This window comes from Amblyomma americanum, chromosome 8 (genome assembly GCF_052857255.1).
Source record: "Amblyomma americanum isolate KBUSLIRL-KWMA chromosome 8, ASM5285725v1, whole genome shotgun sequence".
In the NCBI taxonomy this organism is placed as follows: domain Eukaryota; kingdom Metazoa; phylum Arthropoda; class Arachnida; order Ixodida; family Ixodidae; genus Amblyomma; species Amblyomma americanum.
In genome coordinates this window covers 105,682,034-105,709,300 of record NC_135504.1, presented here as the reverse complement: position 1 = coordinate 105,709,300, position 27,267 = coordinate 105,682,034, and the positions used below count along the sequence as shown (strand labels likewise).

Below are 27,267 nucleotides of genomic sequence, written 5' to 3'. Positions count from 1 at the left end.
GCAACAGTCACCGAATCAAAGGTGCATAGAAGAATGTTTTTTTTATGTGCGGTGATGATCAATGGGATAACATTACTTAAATTAATCTTTCGCTTAAAGAAAATTACTTATAAAGCAGCAGAAAAACAACCATGCCGCCGGTGGGATCCGAACCCACGGCCTCCGAATACGCGTCCGGTGCTCTACCAATTGAGCTATGGCGACGGCTGTCCAATCTGCAGCTCTCGTGAGTATTTATGTTTATTCGGTGTAAGCGAACCTTCAGGGTGTTCACCAGCGCCACCCTCGCCCAAGCGGCGGACGTAGCACGTCCTGTAATACCGCAAGTGTGGCGTAGAACGTCATCTAACGGCGAGGGTGGAAACTGTGCGAGAGCCCTCTTATGCTACCTATGGCACCAAGACTGCCAGAACCGAGCCTCTCGTTAAGCTTAGCAGACAAGGTGAAGGAAATGAGGGGCTCGTTTGAGATACTTACGAAGGGAGCCAACAGTCACCGAGACCAAGGTGCTTAGGGAAAGTTTAATTTATTTATGTGTTGTGCTTAACAGTTGGTTAATAATACCTAGAATAATCTATCGCGTAAAGAAAATTGCGTATAAAGCAGCAGGAAAAACAACCATGCCGCCGGTGGGATCCGAACCCACGACCTCCGAATATCGCGTCGGGTGGTCTACCAACTGAGCTACGGTGACGGCGCTCCAGTCTGCTGCTCCCGTGGGTATTTATCTTTATTCGGTGTAAGCGAACCTTGAGAGTGTTCACCAGTGCCACCCTCTTCCACAATGGCGGACCAAGCACGTCCTGTAATACCGCGAGTGGCACCGCGAACACCGCAAATACCGCGAGTGATACGTCACACTCGCTGCTGCTTTATAGAGGTAATTTTCTTAAAGTGATATATTAATTTAAGCATTATTATCGCACTGATCAGCAATACAAATTAGAAACAAACATTCTCCTATGCACCTTGGTTTCGGTGACTGTTGGCATCTATATATACACATATAAATATACATGTTCGGCACCCTGGCTTGCAATAGTTTTATTGTGCACTGTATGTGCGACGATCTCTGGCAGCCGTAGTTCTTTTCTCTTTACTGTGTTATACATGTCTCACAACGATATCGCTCCCTGTTTTCTTCTTGTGATATCCAACACTACGTCCTTCTTAGATTGTGCCATAGTTCCAACCTTCTCCAGTCAGGCCCTATGTACTTATGCGCCAGATTGGCACCGTAAAAATTATCTGGTTAGCATTTACACCTTCAACTTAAGTGTCCTTTTCTTTGGTGCCAGCAGTACTTCTGGGTGAAGACACTCGCTCAAAGATCAAACTTTAAAGACTCATCCTAGTAGTATATTATAGACACTCGTAGCTTCCGTAATCTAGTTGTTACCGTGCGTCGACGCAGGAAAGGGCGTGGTAGGCCGGCACCAGAAAAGTGCTGAAAACCTTTCGCCAGGCGGTGGGTTTGCTGTAGAAGTGTTGATGCATCAAACAACCTCTTCTCTGTAAAAAAGTCAGTTTCGATATTATTGAACAACTGCCGCCAATGATAGGAGATTTTTTATGCGCAGGTTGACTAGCCTGCGTAAAGGGTATGAAGGACATAAAATCTGGCCTGTATAAGACAAGAGCTGCTGTAGTCACTTTATTTTCACCATCAGATCCAACATTCTCCTGCTTTTTTCACGGCAATCCGAGGTCCTTCGCAAAACAAATTGAATATAAACTCGCATGCCTCGTGAAGGTTTCCTATGTTGCGTAGTTTCGTCCAGCATGTGCACTTTGTCTTCTCTGGAAATAAGGACAAAGTGTCGTCAAAATCAGTGTGTTGTGTAGTGTACATAAATATTACCTCACGGGTATTTTTGTGCCATAGCTAACCTTTCAATTAATTGCCTTGCTATAGCTATTTCTCCCATTGACTTCTGTTTATATCTAACCACTTCTGGGGATTTTTGAAGGGAATGCCCGTTCGAGTTTCGAAAATATCACCACGACTTTATCTTTCACATTGAAATTTACTTTAGTTCGCATTTTTTCTGCCGGTTGACTTACAAAATGCAGCGATGGCGTTGAGGTAGAGCATCAGCCTCGCGTGCAAGAGGGATGCGTTTCAGATCAGGGTTCCGCGCTTTTCTCCACCGGGCTTTAAAAAAATTATCCGCGCGTTGCTGGAAATGCGTAACCAGGACTGAGGTGCGCCATGATCTTGGTGACCACAACCGACAAGGCACTGAAGAACAAGGACATGAACCGGGCAACATAGGATAGAAGAGCACATTTACTTAGGAACTAAAAGGATATAAACAAATACCTAAAAAAACGCTTAGAGGCCGAGAGCTCACCTAAATGAGGCAGAGAGCGAAGGAGTGTCAAATGAGAATAATAGCCTAGATATACTGACGAAAGTTTGTAAAACTGAGATGTTTTTTTTCTTAGGCCCTGCTTCTTTCCTTGACGCTTCTCTTCCGTGGATCAAACTCTTTTTACCTTGTTTCCTTTTGGGGCTACGGGGATATAGCGCCGCATATGCTCGTTATCTTCTTAAGATGAATCCTGAGATGAAGAGTCTTCAATATTATACTTACGTTTAGGTTCGATACAATGATATTTTAAGAACATAGCATAACAGAGTATTCACGAGAAAAATATCAATAAAATGGTAATGTACAATTACGTTAAGTAGAACATCACCACGACTTTATCTTTCACATTCACATTCAGTTTATTTAGCATTTTTTTCTGCCGGTTAAGTGATAAAATGCAGCGATGGCGTAGAGGCAGAGCATCAGACTTGCGTGCAAGTGGGAATCGTTCCGGATCTGGATGCCACGCTATTCTCGACAGGGTTTAATAAAAATCCTCAGCCTGTCGTTGGAATTGTGTAACGAGGACTGAGGTGCGGCCTGATTTCGATGACCACAACCGACAACGCACTCCCTTATCAGAGCAGGATTTAGCCACCCTGGCGTAGTACTAGGCCACAACCTTTCCTAAACAATCCGAGTAACCAACGGTCCTCAGTCTGCAGCATTTGCGGAGAAACTGTCCAAGGTTGCAGGTACACCTTTGTTGTAGAGGAGGGTGCAAGGAATGTCTGGCACTCGACAGGTCGTCATTAAAAAGTGAACCTTGCAACATATAACGCTACAACCTTATCCTGTGAGGTTAGCCTAGCAGTGCTGTTCGAGGAACTGGCGGGTATTAAATGGGATGTCATAGGGCTTAGTGAGGTCAGGAGGACAGAGGGGTGTACACAGTACTAAGAGCGGGCGCGTTCTGTGAAGGCTTAGAATCGACAAGAAAGAAAATAAAATCAAATTACACTGTACTCATCAGCGGTTTCAATGAGAGGTGGGCAAGCAATTTTCAAACCAGAGCAAGAAAGACGCGGACGACTCAGATGTTGACGGGTCTACAACTGTGTCGTCCGTGTCTTTCTTGCGCTATTGGCTGCTGATGTATGCAGGAACCAAGCAGCAGACCAGGTGGTAGGCGACTTTGGAATACGTTCAAGGAATAGCGGTCGGAAGGAGTAGAGTTCGCAGAGAAATAATTTACAGATGATGAATACCTTCATCTGCAAAGGAGACGACAGTAAGAGGATGTGTAAGAGCTACGATAGTGATACAAAAATTGAAATACACTTCATATTCCTACATACGTATGGAGGACGGTGAAGTGTTTTTGAGAACGACGACGACACCGTTGTGAGCTCTTGTGATTTTTTTGTGGGCGATTCGGCTCTCTCAGGCGCTCGTCCCTTGGCTTCGCTGAATACCTTCCCAACCACGAGGTTGCGAACCTTCTGCTCGTATCGTGGACAACGTTAATTCCAGTCCGAATCTCTGAGCGATCGCATGCCGCCGCGGTTCAATTTAGATGCACGCGAAATTCTAAAGGCCCGTGTAGTGCGCGATGTCAGTGCACGTTAAAGAACACCAGGTGGTAGAAATTTCCGGAATCCATCACGATGGCGTCCCGCATAGTCGGAGGCGCGTCGGAACTTTAAAGCCCCAATAAAGAATAAACCATCCAGTGATAGCGGCTTCCACTACTACTACAACTTCTCGCCTGGGCACCAGTACCGCAGCCGTGATGAAAGGCGCACCCCCGCTGATTGCCCTATCTGCTTTACATGCTCGCGCGTCGGATATATCTTCCATCGCTGTTGCAGCCGTCAATCTTCGCCACTCCGTTGCTCCGGCCGCGCCGGTCCTCGGTCACTTGGTCTATTCTGCCTGGGTTCAACCCGACCTCAATAAAATTCGCGCCGGGAGTTACTTCCCTACTTTGCGTTTCTCTAGTGACGTGCGCAGCTTCTTCAGACCGTTTTCATATTTCCGCAGGTTCATCGAGAACTTTCGTGCAATTGCTCGCTCTCTTACCACTCTCCTGAAAAAGGAAGTCCCGGTTTCGTTGGCGCCTGATCAAACTGCCACCTTCAGAACAACTACCTGTGCCATCACCGATCCACCTGTATTGGCTCATTTCGATCCTTCAGCACATATGGAACTTCGGGCCGACCCGAGTCGCCATGGCAGCGGTGCCATAGCAGCTCTGCGGCAGCACGATCAGATTCGCGTGATTGCGTAAGGTAGCTGCCTCCTTTCCCAGTAAGAGCATAACTAGTCTATAGGAGAACGGAAATAAGATATCCTCGTTTAGGCAGCTGCCAAAGTTCTTACGTACTTGTTCGGCCACCCCTTCAATGTTATAACGGATCATCACGCCTTGTGCTGGCTATCTTCACTCAAATACCCTGCTGGCCCGCTTGGCGCTCGGATCTTCGCCTTCAAGAATACACATTTCCTCTCGTCCATAAGCCAGGGCGCTTGCACTGAAGAGCAGTCCCTTTGCCCGGTCGACCAGCCTTCGTCAAGTGTAAGTCAGACTGACGCCTGCTTTTTGTCCATATCAGAATTTCGCAACATTTCTGAAAAACAGCGCTTAGATTTCTCGCTAAGCCGTGTTATCGACCGCCTCGCAGCCAACCGCTCCGGTGCTTCTCTCGCCACATCCATGCTTCAAGAGGAGTTCCTATACCGGCGCAATATGCGGCCTGACGTTACTGAGCTTTTGCTCGTGATTACTGAAAACCTGAGTTCCGGCATTCTTGAACAGTTTCATCATGCTCCCAAGGCAGGTCATCTCGGCGTATCCCGCTCGCACACAGCGTGCGGCCCCGCTTCTGTTGTCAAGGTCTCTTCCGCTTTTTCCAGTGCTATGTAGCCGCTTGCGAGCTCTTCCAGCGCCGAAAGAAGCCAGGTCTTCTGGCGCTGGAAGAGCTCACAAGCGGCCGCCTTAAGCCGTTTGCCATAATAGATCCGTTTTCCCGTGTCGGCCTCGATCTGCCCGGCCCTTTTCCGGTGTCTGCTATAGGAAACAAAAGAACAGCAATCGAGGCGGACTCCCCGACGCGTTATGCCATCTCTAGAGGGATTCCAACCAGCTATGCCACTGATGTCGCTGATTTCCTCCTACACGACGTCATCGTCCATCACGGTGCATCCCGTCACATGCTCAAAGATCGCGGTAGCTGCTGCCTATTCCAAGTGGTAGCCGAACTATGTAGCTCATGCTCCATCCGTCATAATTTCGGCATCGCCTATCCCGACATACAAACGGCCTCACCGAACGCCTGAATCGTAACTTGACCGACATAATTTCCGTGTACATGTCTCTGAACATCACTGTGACTGGGATATTAGCTTCACCTTTGAGACCTTCGCATAAAAGTTCACACTTCACGATACAACGGGCTACTCTGCATTTTATATTTTGTTTGGCCACGAACATCTGCTGCCCTTGGACAGTGTACTGCCCGCTACCGCTTCCACGACAACTTATGCTCGGGACGCCATAGCTCGCGCTGACGCCACCCGCACTGCAGCTCTCGAAAGGTTGTCCGCACCCCAAGACTCGCAAAGCGCCGTCATGACTGTCACCATCACGAGGCCATCTTCCCTTCAGGCTCCCCCTCTTGCTGTGGGTTCTGTCCTCCCGTGTGGGCCTGTGTGAAAACTTCTGTCCCGCTATAGAGGCCTTTGCAGTGTCATACGTCCTGTGACCGTGGTGACGTACGAGATCATGCCGCTGCACCCGCAGTCCTCCCCACTCGCCCCACCTCGAACCGACAGCGTCCACGTTTCCCGCCTCAAGCCTTACTACTCGAACCCGTCTAATACGCAAGAGGAACCCGTGGTGCGCTTTTGTAATATTTTGTGAGCGGTTAGGATCTGCGACGCTTGGCATCATTGAATACCTTTGCCTTCAAGTAAATATTATCACTTAGTGGTGCTTCGACTGACGTCACCACTACGTGACAATATAATATGCTCACTCTGGGATAGTGCAGGATATGAAAATCCTCGGAAAGGTGCGTTGTAGCGACCACATAATCATTAAGTCTCAAATCAGCCTAGTCTTGAAGAGGGAACGAAAGAAACTAGTGAAGAGGAAGCCTATTAACGAGACAGCGGCAAGAAGGAAAGAATTCAGAATATCGCTGCTGAACAGATATTCGGCTTTAACTGAGGAAGACGATCTTAACTGTCACAAAATGAACGATAATCTCACAGCTGTTATTACGGAGTGCGCAGCAGAAATGGGTGGCAGGATGGCTTGGCAGGATAGCGCCAAGCTGTCTCAGGAGACAAACGATGTGATTAAGAAAAATCAAAGCAACAAGGCGTTTCCTATGAACAGAGCAGAACTGGCAGATCTATAAAAGGTAATAGATAAGCGCAAGATAGCCGACATAAGTAGAGAGAGAGAGAAATCTTTTAGTAAAAAAGCAGATAATTTAGCCTGACGTATAAAAACCGCTAGCACGCTAATCTGTGTAGGGAAGGAGAATTCGGAGGTAAAGACGGAAGGAGAGCCGTGCGGGAAAGCTTAAATTAAAGAAAAAAATTCGAAGAACATAAAATTCTGCCAATAAAAGCCTAATAAGGGGCATCGGCGAGAAATGATGTAACTTATGAAATGACAAAGTACATATTCTGAGAAATAGGCTAAAAAAGTTCCGCGAGGAGAGTGCATGAAAGCAACATGCTAGAGTTTAAATATGCAAACGAAAAGCTCAATGAAGTCTATGTTGCTAAGGCAGGCTAAGGGACCTAAAACACTGTCTATTGTTAGTGGCACTGGGGAGGTGCTTTTCCATTTCCAGTTCATAGTGCGCACACTCATCTGCATATGCAGGGTACTCATGAAGAATTTGTTCCACAGAGTCGATCGAGCAGCGGTTGTCACAAAGCGGGATGTTCGTTTGACTGAAACTGTATCCCAAGCCGCTTGTAAACGTAGTGTCCAGGCGACGTCTGTGGTAAAATGGTTCCAGGTGGCGAGTAATTCTGGGTGGGAGTCCTGATCCCAGATGTTGTTCGAGTAAGGAAAGAAATTCGTAGTGATGCGCGCGGCAAGTTTCAGAGCCGACGTAAGGAATTTAATATGGAGAGAATCGAGCATTCTGAATAGAAATAAATAGCCTAAAATCGGTGGAGAGGAAAATAGGAATAGGTAAAAGAAGATATATGAGTTAGTGGCAACGATGGCAATGTGATTAGCAATATTGATAAGATAGTTAACGTAGCTGAATAGTTCTTGACTAATCTCTACAATAGGCAATGTAATCAGAACGTTAATGAGATATGCAGTTCGCACAGCAGTGGAGCATCCCTTCATTAAAGGAAGAGGAAGTAAAGAAAGCTTTAGGAGCAATGTAAAGGCGGAAAACAGCTGGTGAGGATCAGGTCACAGCATACCTTTTAAAGAACAGAGGGTAGATTTTGTTAGAAAAACTAGCCATCCTGTTACAGCAAGACCTTTTGAAGAATACTGATACTATGATAATTGATAAGTAAGGAGACGTCAAGAAACTGAAAACGTATCAACTGATCAGCTTACTGTTCATTGCCTAAAATGCATTTTCTAAGGTAACCGCTAGTAATCTCAAATCAACCTTAAACTTCAGTCATTCGAACAATCAAGCAAGCTTTCGTAATGGATACCCGACAATGGGTCATATTCACACTATCAATAAGGTGTTACAGAAATGCGCAGAGCATAACAAACCCCTATATTCTCTATAGCTTTCATTGATTACAAAAATGTATTTGACTCAGCAGTCATGCAGGCATTGCGGAATCAGGATGTACAAGAGTGATATGTGAAAAGGCAGGAAGATATCTGCAACCACTGCGCAAATATATAGAACTCCATAAAGTCAGCAGTAAAATTCCAATAAGGCAGTGTGTCAGGAAGGGACACATGATCTCGCCAATGATATTCACCGTGTGTTTACTGAAGTTTTTCTGACGTCTAGCTTCGGAACAGTTGGTTAAAAAGTTAATTGTGAATACCTAACTAACCTGCAATTCGGTAATGACATTGCCTGGCTAAGACACAGGGGAGATGAACTGTGATCATGATCAATAAATTTGACAGGCAGAGCAGAACGAGGAGTTTTAAATCTAGCATACAGAAAACTAAAGTAATGCTCAGCAGTATAGGAAGTGAACAACAGTTGAAAATTGGTAGCGACATGCTGGAAGTGGTGAGGGAATACCTCTATTCTGGGAATGTATTAAACAGCTGATCTCGATCGCGAGAGGCAGTTAACATTAAGAACAAGAATGGAGGAGCACACACGGCAAGTTTTTTCAGTTAATTAATGGCAGTTTACCAATATCCCCTTAAGAGAAAGGTGTACAACAGCTGTATCTTACTGGTACTGACCTATAAGGCAGAAAAGTGAAGGCTAAGCCAAAGGGTCCAGCTTAAGGTAAGGACAACGCAGCGAGCCATGATAGAAAATTAATAGGTGCAACGTTGAGATACCAGAAGTGGGAAGAGTGGGTGGGAGAACAAACGTGGGTTAATGACATCCTAGCGGAAATTAAGAGGAAGAAACGGGCTTAGGTACGGAATATAATGCGAAGGCAAGACAACCGCTGAGCCTTGAGGGTAATGGAGCGGGTTTAAAGAGATGGCAAGTGAAGCAGGTTGCGGCAAAATGTTAAATAAGCGAATGAGATTAAGATGGAGTGAGACTCGGAAAGGGAGTTTTGAAATTTGACCGTATAGCACTTGTAGTAAGAAAAATGTAGTAAGACATTTGGCTGTATAGCAGTTGTAGTAAAATTTACTACGAACAAGACCAATCTGAAGACCGAAACAAAATCCTGAGTTTGTCATCAAAAAGTTCAGGGCATTGAATTTTTTCAAGCACCGGACACGAAGAGATCACGTCGAGGTGCGCTAACTTTTCTAGTCGACGTGGCGAAGAAAAAGGACAAATGAATAACTTTGGAACAACGAATGTGCAGTGTAATAAATTTGTTAAAGATAAAGAAGTTCTCTCTCAGAAGTTAGGAAATAATAATATAACATAGTAATAATAATATAATTATAACAATAATTGCTTTTTGCGGAAAGAAAATGACGCAGTATCTGTCATCATTTTTCGTTGGACACCTGAACCGCGCCGTAAGAAAATGAATAAAGGAGGCAGTGAAAGAGGAAAGGAAGAAATAGGTGCCGTAGTGAACGACTCCGGAAAAATTTCGAACACCTGGGGATCATAAACGTGCACTGACACCGCACAGCACACGGGCGCGTTAGGCGTTTTGCCTCCATAAAAACGCAGCCGCCGCGGTCGGATTCTAACCCGCGAACTCCGGATCAGCAGCGAAGTGCCCTGACTCATGACCTCTGACCTTTGGCATTGGGTAACCTATGGGCTCGCCTCTGACCTTAATGACATCCCATGGGGTGACGTGAAGCCACGTTATGAATAACCATGTGTGCACAAGCTTTTCGCTGATTTCCAGGGTTAGCCAAGTTAAACCACTAGCAATTTTTTTCCTCGATCAGGCGACCATCCTCGGGAGCGCGTGTGTCGCGCAACTTTCCTTGTGAGTTAGCGCCGCGCGGACGTTTTACAAGCCGCAAAGCGCTTCTAGAAAATTGAAAACGGGAGTGTTTTGACAAAGCAGCGTCTCATCACACCTGAAGAAGTTTACAGGGATACGGAGGCCGCAGCTGCCAAAGGACAGGGTGAACTGGTGAGACATGGGAGAGGTATTTTCCCTACAGTGGGTGCGCGTGGTTGATGATGCTGATGACAAAATACTGTTGGGCTATGTGGCTATGTGGTTTTAGGAATACGACCACCATATTACAGAAAGGTATGTCTTATGAAGGGGAACATGGGCGACGCGTTATGTGCGGCGTATTCAGAGCAGTGGCTTGTGCGCCAGGCCTTCGCGAAGTGACTCACATGCCCTTGGCCGCTGCGTTCTTCTACGAAGTTCTACGAAGTAATGCTTGATTTCCGATCCTTGGTTAATAATAATAATAATTGGTTTTTGTTTTTTTGGGGGGGAGGAAATGGCGCAGTATCTGTCTCATATATCAGATACTGCGCCATTTCCTCCCCCCCCCCCAAAAAAAAACAAAAACCAATTATTATTATTATTAACCAAGGATCGGAAATCAAGCATTACAAGAGGTAAACGAGTTGAGCGTCCTTTTCCCGGACATTCATGAGCATGGAAATTGCACCAAACGATGTAAAAAGCAGCAGCGACTTCCTTGATTTTGATCCAGCAAATTTAGTTTGTGAGAGTAGGAGGCCGAACGGAGATCACACCACGTCTTGTACAGTCGGTGCTTCAGCCCAGGGTACTCTACCAGGCCAAGTTCCTAAGACTGACGAGAGGACAATGCTTGCAGTTTGAAACAATGAATAGGACCGCAATGCGCACTATCGCGACCTCACCAGAACTTACGCCATTCTGATCCTTGGTTGCCAATGATCGGAATGATAGTTGTCAATTACTTTCTTCCATTCTTACTTGAAAGATGGGATTTTTTATGGCACAATTTCAGTCCTGCATCATGCACATACCTATCTGTTGTATTCAACGCCTTTCGCAAATAAAAATTCGGTATCTCAAGCTATTTATTAGCATACCAAATCGTGACTTCGTCTGGGTAAATAATAAAATGCACCTCTGGTATTTCACGTAAAGTCTACGCATATACATTTTGTTCGGTATACAAAGCTGCTAAAACTCAACCTTGTGACACACCTCTGTTTGAGCTATAATTAGCGATTTGTTGTTCGTTTACCCGGAAAAAATACGTCCTGTGCTTAGGCCGATTATGGACCGCTTTTATGACCTGTAGAGGAATGCCAATACGTTCACTATTGCCAAAGGATCTTGACAGAGAGCACGTTGCGGTATGTCTTCGCTACATCTGCAGCCACCACAGTGCGTACAATGTCGCTTTGCGGCGACACATATAAGAAATCTTCAGCCAAATAGCAAAACACGTTGTGTGCCAAGGCTTCTACAGAACCGAATTTGGCGAGCATTGTACTTTTGTCCATTTTCCGGCCATCATGACAGGCGCGTGGAAATCATTTTTTCTCATGTCTTGCGAATTGTGGGCGTGAGCGATATAGGCCGCAAAGATTGTAGGCTTATGAGAGGTTTTTCAGGCTCTGGTCTTGGGACCAGCACCATAAGTTTCTAGTCGAGTGGAACTTCTCTTTCTTGCTACACATCGTTTATTCAGACCAACAGGCTCTCAATTGCTTCTTCAAAGTTCTTGCAGACGTCAGAAAAAAACGTCACGATTTCCAAGCGCAGTTTTGTCATTCGCTCCTTCGATAGCAACTCAGTTCGGCTGTGGTGCGCATAAGCGACGGACCTAACCGCTCTGTGCTCTGTGCAGCTCCTGGGGTACGAGGAACCACTGCGCAAGCGCGGCGTTGTCCACCAGACCTGGCAGCATCGGCGACAAGCTTCAGCTGTGCCTGGTAATTGCTAATCGTCTGCGAGTACTTCTCCCAGACAACCATCTGCAGTGTCATCAACAGCAAGCACCGACTGGACACGTGGACACGATTGTACCGGCTTCAGCTATAAAAGCACCCTGCGTACACCATCGAGCTTCAGTTCGGCTGCGGTGCGCATAAGCGACGGACCTAACCGCTCTGTGCTCTGTGCAGGTGAGAAAGTGTCATGTTTCTGATAATTCTGTAAATAAGTTACTGATTGTGCACTGCTGCCAAACACAGCAACATTACTTCTATTTTGTTGTACATTGCTTTTTCGCTGAGATCTGGGTTTGCCATTGAGTCATTGTGCCGCGATAACGCACTATCATGAGTAAAGAAGTGAAAGATCTCGCGAAATCTGTTGAAGATATGAAACTCGAGCTCAGGGCTGACTTGAGAACATTAAAGGAAAGCGTCAAATATTGTAGCGACACCTGCGATGGAGTAAACGAACTCCGGAAAGAATTGAAAGAGCTGCGCAAAGAGCTTCAGGATTCACACAAAGAGAATGAAGAACTAAGAGCAGAGAACCATAGACTGGGTGAGAAGCTAGAAGAATTGGAACAATACAAGAGGTCGAACAATCTGGAGATACGGGGTGTTCCAGAAAGCGGAGATGTGTGTGACGTTGTCAAGAAAATCGGAACCTTACTGGATGAGCCAATCGCAGATTCAGACATCGACATATACGACCGAGTGCCTACGTTTAAAAAGCAAGAAAAGAAGATTGTTGTGCGCTTTGTGCAACGAACAAAGAAGGACAAAATCCTGCAAAAGGCAAGAAAACAGCAGCTCAACACAAAAGATCTGGAATACGATGGAGACAGCAAACCAGTATACATAAACGAGCATTTAACCACCTTCAACAAGGAATTTCTTCGCTCTGCAATCATTCAAAAGAAGAAAATGGGCTGGAAGTTTTTGTGGACTCGTGGCGGAAGAATACTTACAAGGAAGGACGAAGAAGCTGACATCGTATGCATCACCAGCCTGTCTGATGTTGAAAAAATTTCAAACTGAATCAAGACATAAAGAAAAACTTCAGCAATGGCACTATCTATGGCTGAGGATATGTATGTAAACTGCTGTTATTATGACACGAAAGATTTTAAATCAAGATATGAAAATTTCAGAGCAAAATTCACAACGCTTCATTTAAACACTAGACGTATCAAAAACAAGACAGTTGACTTCGAAATGCTTCTTAGTTCTCTCGGAATGAAATTTCATGCCCTAGCACTCACTGAAACCTGGCTGTCTGAAATGGATGTACCGCCCCACATTGATGGCTACAAGTGTATGAGTTTAAGTAGACAGGAGAAGAGAGGAGGAGGTGTTGCGCTCTATGTGATGAGCAGTTTGCACCTCCAAGCTATAGATGAATTGACAAGGCGGGATGACGACGTTAAAAGCCTTTTTTTCAGGGTCTTAAATTTTTCAATTGGCGTTTTATACAGACCACCAGCGGGTAACACATCAAAATTTTTTAATTTTCTAGATGATGCACTCTTACTGCTTCAGTCCTCAACTTCGTCCATCCTAATCCTTGGTGATGTAAATATAGATACACTATCAAGCAATGCAGAAGCACAGGAATTTCAAAATGTTCTGAATCTTCATGCCTGTACTAATACCATACGACTGCCCACCAGCATTGCTCGCGACACCGCTACCTCCATAGATGTTTGCATCACGAAAACGTATTGCAGCCATGTTACTTCTGGTGTTATAATCAATGATATTAATTATCACATGCCAATTTTTTGCCTCACTTCTTCAGCAATAGAAAGCGATTTACATCGTAGAAACTTTACGTACCGTGCAATTGACCAAGAGAGCCTTCAGAGATTTAAAGCACTTATTGAGCTAGAATTTGGGAAGATGTATATGAAGAAACCAACGCTAATATGGCCTATAACGCCTTCTTGACAAAGTTTTCTAGATGTTATAATGTGGCCTTCCCATTGCAAGAATGTGAAGCAACGAGCAAGAAAATAAAAAAACCATGGATCACTCGTGAATTGCACAAGAGAATAAGGCAAAAGAACAAAAAGTACCACGAATTAATAAGGTGCAAAGATTCAAGCGTACTCGTGGAGTTCAGGAAGCTTAGAAATCAATTGAATTCCGATTTAAGAAAGGCAAAGAACACCTAATATGAAAATAGGTTCATGAATGTTAAAAACGATTCTAGGAAAGTATGGGGACATCATCAACGAAGTGATGGGTAAAAAGCGTCACCAACAGGACATGATAGACATTTACAAAGATGGCGTTCGGGTTCCCGTAATGGAAGTTGCTGAAGAAATGAACAGAAATTTCATTACCATTGGCTCGTGTGAAGAGGCTCAAGCAGAAAAAGGCAGTCTAATATCAGAGAGGCAACTCGAATCTCTTATGCTTGTACCAATGACTCCTACTGAAATATACGAAATAATCCAAAGTCTATCGAATTGTGTCGCTGCTGGAATAGATGGTACAAAAGTTCCACCCATAAAATATGTTGCAAATATACTTAGCCCGATATTGTGTGATATTATAAATAAGATGCTCCAGACTGGTGAATTTCCTGAGGAACTAAAAATTGCTAAAGTAACTCCTGTGTATAAGGGTGGCGGAGAAACCGACGTTAACAACTATTAGCCTATTTCGGTTCTACCAGTGTTTTCAAAAATATTCGAACGTGCCATATATGTCAGGTTCTCCAGCTTCTTTCAAAAGCATCATATATTTAGTAGTGCTCAGTACGGGTTTCAGAAGAATAAGTCTGCAGAACAGGCACTCATCAATATCAAAGATAAAATCATTGAAAATATTGAACAAGTTCCTAACACTTGCTCTGTTTCTAGATTTAAAGAAAGCATTTAACACTGTACAGCACGATATACTGCTTAATAAATTACAAGCATATGGAGTAAGAGGTGTTCCACTGGAATTAATTAGAACATATCTTTTGAGCCGGTCCCAATGCGTATCTGTAAACCGCATGTTATCTAGCAGAATGACAGTACTGCATGGCGTTCCCCAGGGATACATTTTAGGGCCACTGCTATTCCTGGTATACATTATTAATATAACAAGAATACCCGGTTCTCCCGAATTAATAATGTATGCCGACGATACAAATGCTTTTTTCAAGGCCCTGACAAATGAATCTCTGGAGAAAACAGTCAACACTTACCTTTCTAATCTCTCTACATGGTTGCGAATGAATCGGCTAGGACTAAATACTAGTAAAACTAAATATGTCATTTTTAAGCCAATCAATAAAAAGGACTCATACGCAATGAATATAAAGTTCGAAAACACCCTGCTCAGCCAAGTAAGTGAACAAAAATTTCTGGGCATTTGGTTCTCTGAGGATCTTTCGTGGACATGTCATACCCTTAAGCTCTCCAATGATCTCTCCCGAGTAGTGGGTAGCATATGTAAAATACAGAATCTATTGCCGACGTGGCTAAAAATGAAATTGTATCACTCTTTATTCTACTCCAGGTTAGGTTATGGCATCTTAACGTGGGGTAAAACGACATTATCTAATTACAACAGGTTATTGGTCCTGCAAAAAAGAATGTTAAGAATGTTCGAAAACTTCCACGGAAACATCAGAAACTTACCCACGCAACCGCTTTTCATAAAATATGCTATGTTCCGGGCCGACCAGGTATACTATTTCAAACTACTACTATGGATTCATAAACACAAACTTTATCCTACGTCCCCAGGTAATTCATCTCGCTATTCAATCCGAAATCCTACACTTAGGCTGCCAGCTATAAGAACGAACTACGGGCGACAAACGTTAAACTTCCAAACAATTAAGATGTTGAACAGAACAAATACCAGTGTTGATCTCAACAAAAGATTTGCTGTTTTCAAAAAAGAATGCAAAAATGTTTTCGTTTCAGGCAGTATTTTCCTTGCTTTGTGAAGACAGTGTGCGATTTCGTGAGCGTGTAGTTTTCTATCAAGAAGAAACGCAAGACAATAATATATATTCTGTGCGTTCCTTTGTTCTTTTCTGTCAAATGAGATAGATGTTTTTTGTTTTATTTTTCATTCCTGGCGCAATAGCTTTGCCACTTCCGTTGTTGTCTGCTTTTTTGTTTTGTTTGTGTTGTTTGTTTTCTAAAAAATGTACATTTTGTACAACCTAAGTTCTAATCAGTGAATGTGCATTTGTATACGTGCATTTCATGTGATTTTGTTTGTTTACTGTCCTTTGCTGATGACCCAAAATTTGTTTGGCTCACAATATGCAATGCTGCTTGCCGAGCTGTAGTAATTCATTTTTTGTGTGATGAATTTGTATTGGGGGGCCGAGGCACCATCAGGCGTTGCTGCGCCTTTAGCTTCGCCCCCCTTAGACATGTTCTAAGAAACAAAGGAAAAAAAACGAAAAAGAAAAGTCTACTTTGATAAATTGTGATGTAATCCACATTTTATCAACCGCGCCCATTGCCGGTGGAGAATCCGGATAATGTGTGTGATGCTGAAAGAAAAAGATCGAAGCCTGATCTGCGATTCTATGGCGAGTAAGCGAGTCTAGTATACTCTGCATGACCTTTCATCTGCCACCTCTTCTCCGTTCCTTTATTTAATTCGTAGAAATTTAAGGTGCTCTTCAAAAAAACGTCCAAATGCAAAAACTTACTTCCTAATGGTGGAAACTCAGACCCGAGGATGATGCAGTAACTGCTCGAATACAAGATGGCGTAGGTGCTGTGTACATCCTCTGGCAACGGTTCGCCGACTGTAATAAGCGCAAGCTTAATTCACATTTTGTACCATGAACATCAAGCAAGGCGCCGGCAGAGGAATATAGATACAACAGAAATAAGGTTTTATGATTTTCATAAACCCGAAAGCATCTTGTAAATTAGGGATCTCAAATTTTCAGGTAGCACTCAGGGATACGTGTTCCTGTACAGGACACAATATAATCAGGGGAAGGAGCGAAGCGCTCTCTTATTTAATTGATGCAGCAAAAGTTTCATGGAATAAAATATGCGACTTAGAAACGTACGAATAATTTAGTACCAGTGCTCCACTGCTAATTTTAATGCCAAAAGAATAACTGTCTATATAGATAGCTTGTATTTGTATAAAACAAAAAAGTCCGAAAGATCAAGAAATTAATGCAAGATGTTAACAGCAACAATCAGAATGAGCAACAGCCAAGAACAGAGCGACGATCAGTGTGTACTGTTACAAGTTATTCAGAGTCAAATATTGCAGAAAATGCTTTATTTGAAAAATACAGGATTTAATGGTACAGCACGACAGCAGCCATACAAAGAAAACATTTTAGTCGTGGAGTTACACGCGGCAGAACTGGCTGCAGCGAATGCTCGAAATGACATGAAAAATATTCATCAGGATTTGTAGTCAAAATAAGTGCTAGTTCGTGGGTGTAAAACCGCAAAAAAGCCGGCCTTACGTCATAAAAAGCAGATCAGATTCAGAATACTGCCCACATTTATGAAAGAACATGTGCAGGACGTACGCTGTTGGACAATCGTCTTTCAGGCGTCTCTTTTCCAATAGAAGGACGTAACGAACGTAGGTGCATTGCAGGACATGGCCGCGTGACTTGGGAGGAGAGGTATTCTAGAGAGCCGAGTCTCGCTAGCATCACTGATAGATACTACAAACTGCAGGCGCTCATTCGCACTAGAGGGACAAAGCTAATTCTCGTCAATATTTAGTCTCTCCAGTGCCCTCAGCCTATCAAAGCAGCACGTGCCTGTAAAGCGATTTACATAGCTAAATCATCACATACCAGTAAGGTTCAACGATACGGAAGTATATATCACTTCTGTGTACGTGTTTTTTCTTTCTATTGCGAGAGCTCGAATTGTGGATAACGTTTGAAACCCTTCTTCTAAAAACTAGACAATGGGGTTCCTCGTACAGTAGCGAATAAATTAATCGTATATGAAACTTTATCCATCGCAACCAGAAATCATGGCGTTTCTTGCCGGAGCGAAAAATTTAATACAATCTTTTACTGATACTGCAGGTGCTATTTTACGTTCGGGATTAAGCATTTAGTTTTACTCAAATGTTCCTTACAACAAATAATGTGTGTTTAAATATTTATATTCTCGTTTGACATTGATGTACGCAACATTGAGTCAACCAGATAGCAAGAGCCCATGCTAACAAAGCCACTTGCACTGCTTATTGGCTCAGTATGCGTGTTTGCAGCGCCAGAGTATTCGTTGCACCGGCGTTCGTTTAAATCATAACCTGTTGCTGACTCTCATGTTGCGCCAAATGGTAGCAGTGTCGCGTTTACTACACTGGTTGCAACAAAAATAGAATTGAAGGACACCACTTACTCTCATGATTGACCTCGAGCCTAGGTTCGTTTTCTTTGCCTGGCAGCTTTCTCCATTCCAGCCGAACGTTGAATTTTCTGAAACATAATTTCAGATCCAATGTCCATGAGCGGGCCAAAAATAGAGAAAATAGTCAAATGGAAGGTGAAAAACGGCGAAATATGACAAGCACTTAATCACACATTCAATCAGATCTCTATTTCGACACGTACAAACTACCATGTTCATGGTAAAAGTCGCTGTTAGCAAATTTGATGATACTACTCATGTCCGTATTGGTTCGGCGGTGCTGTGAAGAGTGATAAATGAGGACGCGAAAACGTACTGTTACATAGAGTCATAAAAACGAGATAACACAGGAATAATGTAGTTGTATTTGGAAGAGAAAATATGAAAACATCAAAGCCCTTATTACCGTGTTTATGGAGCTACGGTTTTATCGTTTTTAGCATGCCAGAGCAAGTCTGTTTATGAGGGACTCTGTAGTGGAGGATTCCCAATAATTTTGACCACCTGGGATTCCTGAACGTGCCCTGAGATCGCACAGCGAAATGCGACCGCCACGGCCGGACCACCACACTATAGACACCTCTGGCACACCATTGTCACAAAACGCAACCTTTGTCCTCCAAACAATGCAATTATTCTCATTGCATTCTTATTAACATGCTACTACCCGAACAACACATCTCACTGCATAAACACAGAATAGAAAAAAATAGAAATTAAACGCAGCCTATGTATTTCGCTCTACTCATGAAATCGCCCCCACATTGTCTCTGCTGTCTGTATATTCCAATACAAATATGTACATTTGTAACGTAAATGTCCATTTCATAAGCCCATTGTTGCTTTTTATGGCTTTAGGTATATTTTCAAGAGTCTGATGAACAGTTTGCCTTTTGAAGGGGTTCCCGTATAGATGAATGTTTATAATTTGAGGGTTTAAAGTCGCAAAGCGACCTAGGCTACGAGGAACCCCGTAGTAGTTGACTAGGTATTATTTAGACCAGGAGTGGTTCTTCAACGTGCACTGACATCGCACAATACATGTGCCTCTAGCATTTCTCCTGTATCGAAATGCGACCGCCGTGGCCGGAATCGAAAGTGTGACATTTTCTAACGCGGCGGATTCAGAGAGTAAAGCAAGATGTAGTTGTGCCTGCAACTCTAGAGATTGAGTATACTGCACCCATTCACCTGATACGGTTTTGGAATTTTGAGAACAGTGCTGGTGAAGGGTATATACAGGGTATTTAACCTAAGACTCTACATTTCTTAAAATTATGCATTTTGTTTAGAGCAGAGATATTTTTCGGCGTAGCAATGTTAGCAGTGTAGTACATCAGATTACAGCTAAGATGGGCTAACTGGCACGCGGGTCAATTAATGAAGAATAGTTAACTTTCTAACTATTACTTGAGGCACCTTAATACTAGGAGGCATGTAGCTCGTGGTAAATAATATTCCAATCAGTTTTCAGAATTTCGAAAACGCAGTTACCTTCGGAGCTGTCGCCCAATAAATTTTGTCTACATCGCGCCAAAATACATGCGTTTTCGAGGAGCTGGCAGGCAAACCAACCTCTCCAGTGCACGCAAATCTCCAAAATAGCCACTTAGAAGTGACTTTCGACGAGCGGAAAGTTACCGCTCTAGTCGACACAGGTGAGAATTATCCGGTGAGAAATGGAACATTCGCCACGCAAGGGATGAATTCACAACCACTTTGGATGGTTCACTAATTTCCGCCGCAGGAAGCCGCCTAATTACGCCATCGGGACGATGCAATTAGAGTGACTCAAGGGCCATACCTATGCTGCGATTTTCGATGTGCCACAGCAATATTCCTGCGATCTCAAATTGGGCATGTATTTTGTAAATGAGCATCAGGCGATCATCCACCTTCGGTCCCCAAACTTATCACACTTTCGACAGACAAAGCCATCCCTTCGATGGCAACTGTGGCGAGTCAGGATATCCTCAGTGCCTTGACTGAACAAGTGGGCGTCCCAATCTCGACTAAACGTCTTTTCACCTCAGCTGCCACGGATGCAAACAACATCGAAGTTCTCAACGAGGGAAGCACAGAACTGCTTCCAGCACAGCTTCGGCACCGCAACGGGCATCAAAAATTCTCGAAATAGCCAAGCTGAACGTCAGCTACAGAGCTTCAGCGAAGAATGCCGGCACATCAATAAAGGAACGAAGATTGCTTTCTTAGGCAAACTATTCGACGTTCAAAACACCATCGCCCTCTCCGATCGAATACAGGATGATTCAACTTAGAAAGATCACACACTCGTCTTCGACATTATCGAGCCATGCCCTCGAACCAGACAAAACCAGATACGCAGTCTGCTTCGAAGCTACAGCAAGGGCTTCTCGTCATTGGCGGAAGTCTGAGAAACGCCGATTGCCAGTATCGCATTGTTACCGACCAGCACGCCCGATCTCTCCTTCCAAACCCCTACCGAGTATCGCCGCAACAACAAGCCATCCGGGACGAAGTGGATGAAATGCTTCGAGATGATGTCATCCAGCCATCCCAGAGCCTCTGGAAAGTACGGGTTGTTCAGGTGAGGAAAAAACGCGGCACGCTTTGACCGTCGCTTCAACTATTAACACCACGGCGAAAGAGTTCCACCCCTTACCCACTGGAACACACTGGAACGGCCCTGCAACGCAAAGTATTTCTCATCGATGATCCTCAAGAGCGGGTACTGGCAAACTGAGATTGACGAAAGAGATCGCGAGATGACTGCACTCATCACTAGGAATCGCCTCTTCGGGTTCAATGTAATGTCATTTAGTCTTTCTTCCACACCAGCGACGTTTCAGCGAGTATGAATATTTTCTGGCAGGCCTGGAGGGACAAATATCTCTGATATGTTTGGATGACGTCGTTGTCTTTACCTCGAACATTGATGACCACACAGAAAGGGTTCGTACAGTACTGGAGGCAATCAAGTCGTCTGGTATAACCTTGAAAGCAGAGAAGTGGCACTTCGCCTACTAAGAGCTGTTGTTTCTAGGCCACATCGTAAGCAAAGAGGGAACACACCAAGGCCAACAGAAAACAGCTGCTATTGCACAGTGTCCCTCGCCGGACGATGAGAAAGCTGTTGCCTGGTTCATCTGAATATTTACACATTACCGATGATTTATCAAGACGTTTTCGCGCATCGCCGAGCCTCCGACCTAGGTGACGAATGCAGACGCACCGTTTGTGGGGCCGGGCCGCAAACGAAAGCCTTCACAGAATTCAGCGTCGTTCCTCGGGCACTTTCATGAAAACGCTTAAACAGAAATTCACATCGAAAAAAGCAGCTTGAGGCTTGGCGTGGTCCTCGTTCGAAAAAGCGACGGACTGGAGAAAGTAATCGCGCACGCTAGTCATTCTTTGTCCAAAAGCCGAGATTAACTGTTCGACAGCCGAGAAAGAGTGCCTCGCCCTCATATGGGCTACGTCGAAATATCGACCATACCTGTACGGACGACCATTCAAGGTGGTCAGCAATCCCCACGCAATCTGCTGATTTGCCAGTTTGAAGGCCCCTCCAGCTACCGCACTCGATGCAGCCTTTGGATCCAGGGATTCGACATCACTGTCGTCTATAAACCTGGACACAAGCACTCCGACGCAGACTGTCTATTTAGAGCTCTTTTCGACAACCCGCTAAAGACATCTTTTTGGGGCCGATAAGCTACACCGACTTCGCGCAACACGAGAGCTCGGACGCCGACCAACAGCGTGTCGTTCAGGATCTGGAAGGCAAGGCTTGTTCACCTCCAGCAGAATTCCAGCATGGTTTGTCTACTCTCTCTCTACAAAAATAGCATCCTCGTGAAGAAGAACTTCGTATGCGAGAAGACCACGTACATCCTCGCCAGTCCTAACAGATACGAGAAGAAATTTTTCAGGCTTCACAAGTCGAACCAACAACTTCTAATATGAGGTTTTCTCTCACGATCCACAACATTCAGGACAATAATACTGGCTCTGACTGTATGGTGGTGTCGCGCGCTGAAAAAACATGCAGAGAATTTTAGTGATTAATGATGCCACCCCCCCCCCCCCCCCCCCAACCGTAACACCCTACAAGCAGGTTTCCTGGACACCATAGAACCTCCGTTGTAGGCCTTCTGCCAGGTTAGCATGGACCTGCTTGGTCCTTTTCCAAAGTCAACATCTGTAAAAAAGTAGGTCATCGTAGCCACCGACTGCCTCACCTGCTATGCCAAGGCAAAAGCCGTACCGGACGGAACAGCAGCAAAAGTCGTCTAATGTTTTGTGAAATATAGATACTTCTCTCATACGACGCCCCCGATGTGCTCATGGCAGACAGGGGAACAGCATTAACCGCGGAAATAACGCAAACTCGTCAAACAAGCCACCGGAGGACAACTGATTACCATCCGCAGACCAATGGTCTTAATGAGCGCCTGAGCATGACCAAAGTAGACATGGTTGCCATGTATGTCGAAGCAGAGTATAAAACATGCGATGTCATCTTACTATATGTTGTCTTCGCCGTGCCAGAGTATACCCAGATGACGCATTGTAGGCCCGTCCATGGCTCGGGGGCTACGACCACGCTCGACGATGTTGTGCCCAACCTTACTGAGAAAAAACTCTTCGTCGCCACCTACCTACAGCGCGCGGAAGAAGCATGACACCTGGCCTGGGTGCACAGTGAAGTCCGTCAGCGAACCGACGCCCGCCGCTATAACCTGCGCCGAAGACACGCTGAATACAAGCCGAGTGTCCATGTATGGGTGTGGGCCTACATTCGCCGCCACGGATCGAGTGCAAAGCTTTGTAGCCATTACTTCGGCCAGTACAAAATCATTCGTCGACTTGGCGAACTTCACTATGAAGTAGCGCTCGACGGAAAGTAAGAATAGCCGTGCAAGACCAGAAGTCTTACTTGTCGTAACTACATGCAACAGTACGAATAATGTGGTATTATGTGGCGCTAGTGGACACTGTACTTGCATTTCAATTAATTTTTTTGCACTTGTGTCTGTTTTTCTCACATTTGCTCTAAAATAACGAGATGATGCTTTTTTAAGAGGGCGGCAATCATGCAAAAGCTTTTTAGTGTTTGCTATTTAATTCTTCAAAGCTACGGCACACGGATTTATCGCTCTGTTTAGGATTCAATACGCGACCAGGTTTACCTCCAACCAGGCGATGCCAATTCTACGTTGTTCAAGATTGTTGTAGTTACTTGCCATATCTCGAAAGTTCGTTGCGAGCTTTAAATTGAGCGCGGCCGAGAGCAGCCGGCGATCTGTTCGGAGACCACCGAGCACGCTTGTTGCTGTCGACGCCGTTATTTCATTAAGTACTTTGTTGACACAAGTCTGCTCAATAAACTGCTTTTTTGTTATGGAATGTAGTATCTTCTCAGGAATATAGAAGATAGATAGATGCTTCATGGGTTACTTTCATGGGTTTCCCTTTTCCGCTTAAGGCATTTTTAAGAAGCCACACTCTGGTTGAAGATGCCATGAATAGAAAGCAAAAATTATTTTTTCTTTTAGTTCTCCTAATAGGATGGGACCATCCTGTTGCAAAATTTGGCCGATTACCTGTGCTGCTTGGGTGTTAAATCCTTCCTTGAAGGACGACACTTTGCCATACGCCTGAGTGGTGGGGCAGTCGGATTATTTGCGCCTCTTTGCGGCGTTCCCCAGACATCGGTTTTATCAGCAACATTGTTTAATATTGCTTTTATTCCTCTTGCTTTGGACTTACATGATGTCTCTGAGATTAAGTTCTTATTGTATGCTGATGACATAACGGTGCGGAGCACTCACAACGACCTGAGGACTCAAGCAGCAGCCCTACAATCAGCCATAGATATTACGTCGACTTATGCTTCCTCAATTGGCCTTCAGTATTCAGTGAGCGATACCATATTCGTGTCTGTCGCCAACCACTGAGGGCGCCGTAAACTCGCTGCGACACAAATTTGTCTCCATCTATACGGAACTCCAGTTCAGGAAAGTTCGGCCGTGAAAATCTTGGGGTTAACAATACACGAGTCAGGAACAGGTACTACTTGGCTTTCTCCGGCTAAAAAGCAAGCAATTCAGGCGTTGGGTCTAATTAGACGCATTGCTCTTAAAACAGGCGGAGCCCACTCTCATGTTGCACGACAGTTGGTAGGGGCGGTTGTGCAACCGCGCCTCGTTTACCAAGCACAATTCCAGCATATGACGAGGGCTCTGTGGAATCGCCTTGAAGCTGTTAATCGAGAGGCAATGAAGGTCATCACTTGCCTTCGCCGCATTACCCCGATCGTGGAGCTCCAAGAACATGCGCCGCTGAATACACTAGATGAGCTGGTGCAGCAACGACGCGATGCTCGCCGCCTAAAGTCACGCGTTACACACACAACGTGTGCACTTAGGGCATATGATTCATCGCACTCCATTCTACAGCCGCCCCCGCGAGTTCTTCCTCCCTGGTGTTCTGTGCAGCTAGGCGACAACAAGTCAACTGATCTACCTCGGCGATCATCTACCCGCGCGTCATCGTCATCTCGTGACCGAATTACAGAGCAAGACGCCAGTCTGCCGCATGGCTCCATCGTTATGTACGTTGACGCAAGCAGCCAGGCCTACGAAACAACAACGGCAGTTTACTGTACTTGCAAGCCTGCCATGAAGAAAACGTCAGTTTCGCCTCTCAGAAATACCTTCTTCTGTGCGGAGATATTAGCGGTTCATAAGGCACTTTGCTCTGTTGCCGCCGTTCCCATGCTGCCTACGGGCCGCATTGTCATTCACACCGACGCCCTTCACGTCACACGCCTACTACGACGCGTCAGTCGCACCCCAGAAATCTGCACAAGACAGCCATCGTCTAGCGCCACGCATCACGCAGCAAATCCGTATTGAGTGGGACCCGCGTGACCTCCTGAGCGCACCAATCCGCGCCGATTCTGCGACCCGCCTTTCGACCCCAACCTCGTCTTTGCCTCGAGTCCTCACTCTGAACGATAACGCCCTTCTTTGAACAAGAAAGGCGCCGCACACGTGCACTAATTCCTCCGTGTGCGGTAACCCTCCCCCGAGGTCTTACTCGTGCAGAGGAGGTTGCGCTTCGGAGGATTCGGGTCGGGGTTGCCCTAACTCCAGTTGCGACACGCAAGTGGCCGCAATTCAATGATTTATATCCCCACCCCGGGTGTCCACTCTGCAAGGTCAGAGACTGTGAGGCGGATATCCACCACCTGTTATGGGTGTGCCCGGCGCTGAAGCCGACGAGTGTTCGGCACCTGGCGGCGGTGGGTCTGTCACCGGACCATCCGGATTCGTATATTGCCTGGACGCAGGGTACATATCATCGTTCACTACTTGATTTTATTAAATCAGCCAACCTTTTTTCTTTTATTTAAGCATCTTCCTCATCTCTCATATTATCACCTTTATGCCCTGAGGCAATAAACATCGCTCTAGAAAGCAGTTCTACTCTTCAAAATTTGAACTCCTCAATTTTTTATGGGGATACAAATGTGAATATGCAAAAAGAAACTTTAATGATGCTGCTTACCTATAGATCCAACGGTTCTGAAAAGCAGAAGTACATAGGAAGTACTGAGTACAAATCAGTCGTATATTGATCCAAGAAAGCAAAATGCATTTTTCTGGTTAACAACATTATCGGGCACCAACAGTAAGCTGAATAATAAAGTAGTATTTGCGTAAAACGTTGTAGTTCTGAGCTTGACCTCCCTGACAGGCTTATGCATAGACATTAAAGGGCAACTGTAACGCTTTTGAAATACCCTTGTGTGTATATCTGCAAGAGAAATTTCCCTCGCGGGCGGAATGTAAAGTTATTCATGAGGAAAGCGTACCCTTAATTTCGGCAATGAAGTCTGCACCAGCCAAAATTAAGAATATAAATACACCTTTGTGGAGATCTGTGTAGTTATCTTTGCATAAATTTGTGCATTTATAAATTATACGTCAAGACCTCTTCATGCGTCATTTCCTTAGTTGTGGTGTATGAAAACTGGCGGGTAACAAAACAGGACTGGTGACTACATAGGCGCCTTCGGTGGTCAATTTGAAATAGGCAGTAATTTGGTCGGAATGTCTTGCTGGTTTTTTGTTGTTCGCAGCAAAGTAGGCAGTTGAAATAACAAAGGATTAATTGCTTTGCGAAGGCTCAGCCAGGATAGAGGATGTTCTTGTTTAATAGGTCGGCTGAGAGTTGAATGGATAGGAAAAATTTTGACAAACAAAGAGCCGCATGGTTGATGCCGCGATTTCTGAATGCTGTCATAAGTTTAGGTGTAACTTGAAAGAATCAGTCTGCCTGCGCGCTATTGTCCTGATTTAAAAAGTTGGTCAAGTTACACAGGTTGGGTCCGAGCCGTCACAGCATATTCAAATTTCTGCAGCACAAACGTCACACAAACAAATTTTGACAATACAGAATTCAGCTGCCAACGAGATGGCATAGCGAAAAGTGCCTGGTTTGGAACCAGCAACACCATGAAATAGCTTTGAACTGAACGGTGAAGGGGACCCACCTACATGAGCAACAAAAGGTTGAGAAGGTTCACCGCTTTGTCGGCGGCTCTACGCCACAGTGCCGCAGTGTCGTCGTTTACAAGCCCTCGTTGTGTTATGTTGCAGGACTCACAACCGTTAGTTAACAAAGTAACGAATATTATAAATGACATTAAACACCATGTCATTTTTATAGATAAGAACAAATTGCTGGAGGTTTATGGTTAACGGGGGTTAAACGTCCCAAAGCGACTCAGGCTATGAGGGACGCCGTAGTGAAGGACTCCGGAACTTTCGACCAATTGGGGTTCTTTAATGTGCACTGACATCACGCAGCACACAGGCCTCTAGAATTTCGCCTCCGTCGAAATTCGACCACAGCGGCTGGGATCGAACCCGCGTCTTTCGGGCCACCAGCCGATCGCCGTAACCACTCAGCAACCACGACGGCTAAATTGCTGGGGGGTTAGCACTGATAACAACAATATATTTTGCAAAGGCACAGTTTTTCGCTGCTGTACGCAAC

At 44.9% G+C, this 27,267-nt stretch overlaps 1 protein-coding gene across 3 annotated transcripts in view; it reads right to left on the bottom strand.

The window, feature by feature from the left end:
• Positions 1–1,315: 1,315 nt before the first annotated feature.
• The window catches only part of LOC144100608 (uncharacterized), a 71,480-nt gene continuing 45,528 nt past the window's right edge, over positions 1,316–27,267 (bottom strand). The window contains exons 4-6 of one of the 3 annotated variants that reach the window (XM_077633497.1): positions 18,208–18,284; positions 16,518–16,616; positions 1,316–1,512 (exon numbers count right to left, since the gene is read on the bottom strand). In XM_077633497.1, the coding sequence (XP_077489623.1) occupies positions 1,352–1,512; positions 16,518–16,616; positions 18,208–18,284 (337 nt within the window). In that variant the 3' untranslated portion in view covers positions 1,316–1,351. Of the gene's footprint in view, positions 1,513–1,629; positions 1,801–16,517; positions 16,617–18,207; positions 18,285–27,267 lie in introns of those variants that run through there. The other 2 variants (XM_077633496.1, XM_077633498.1) reach the window with 2 other exon arrangements.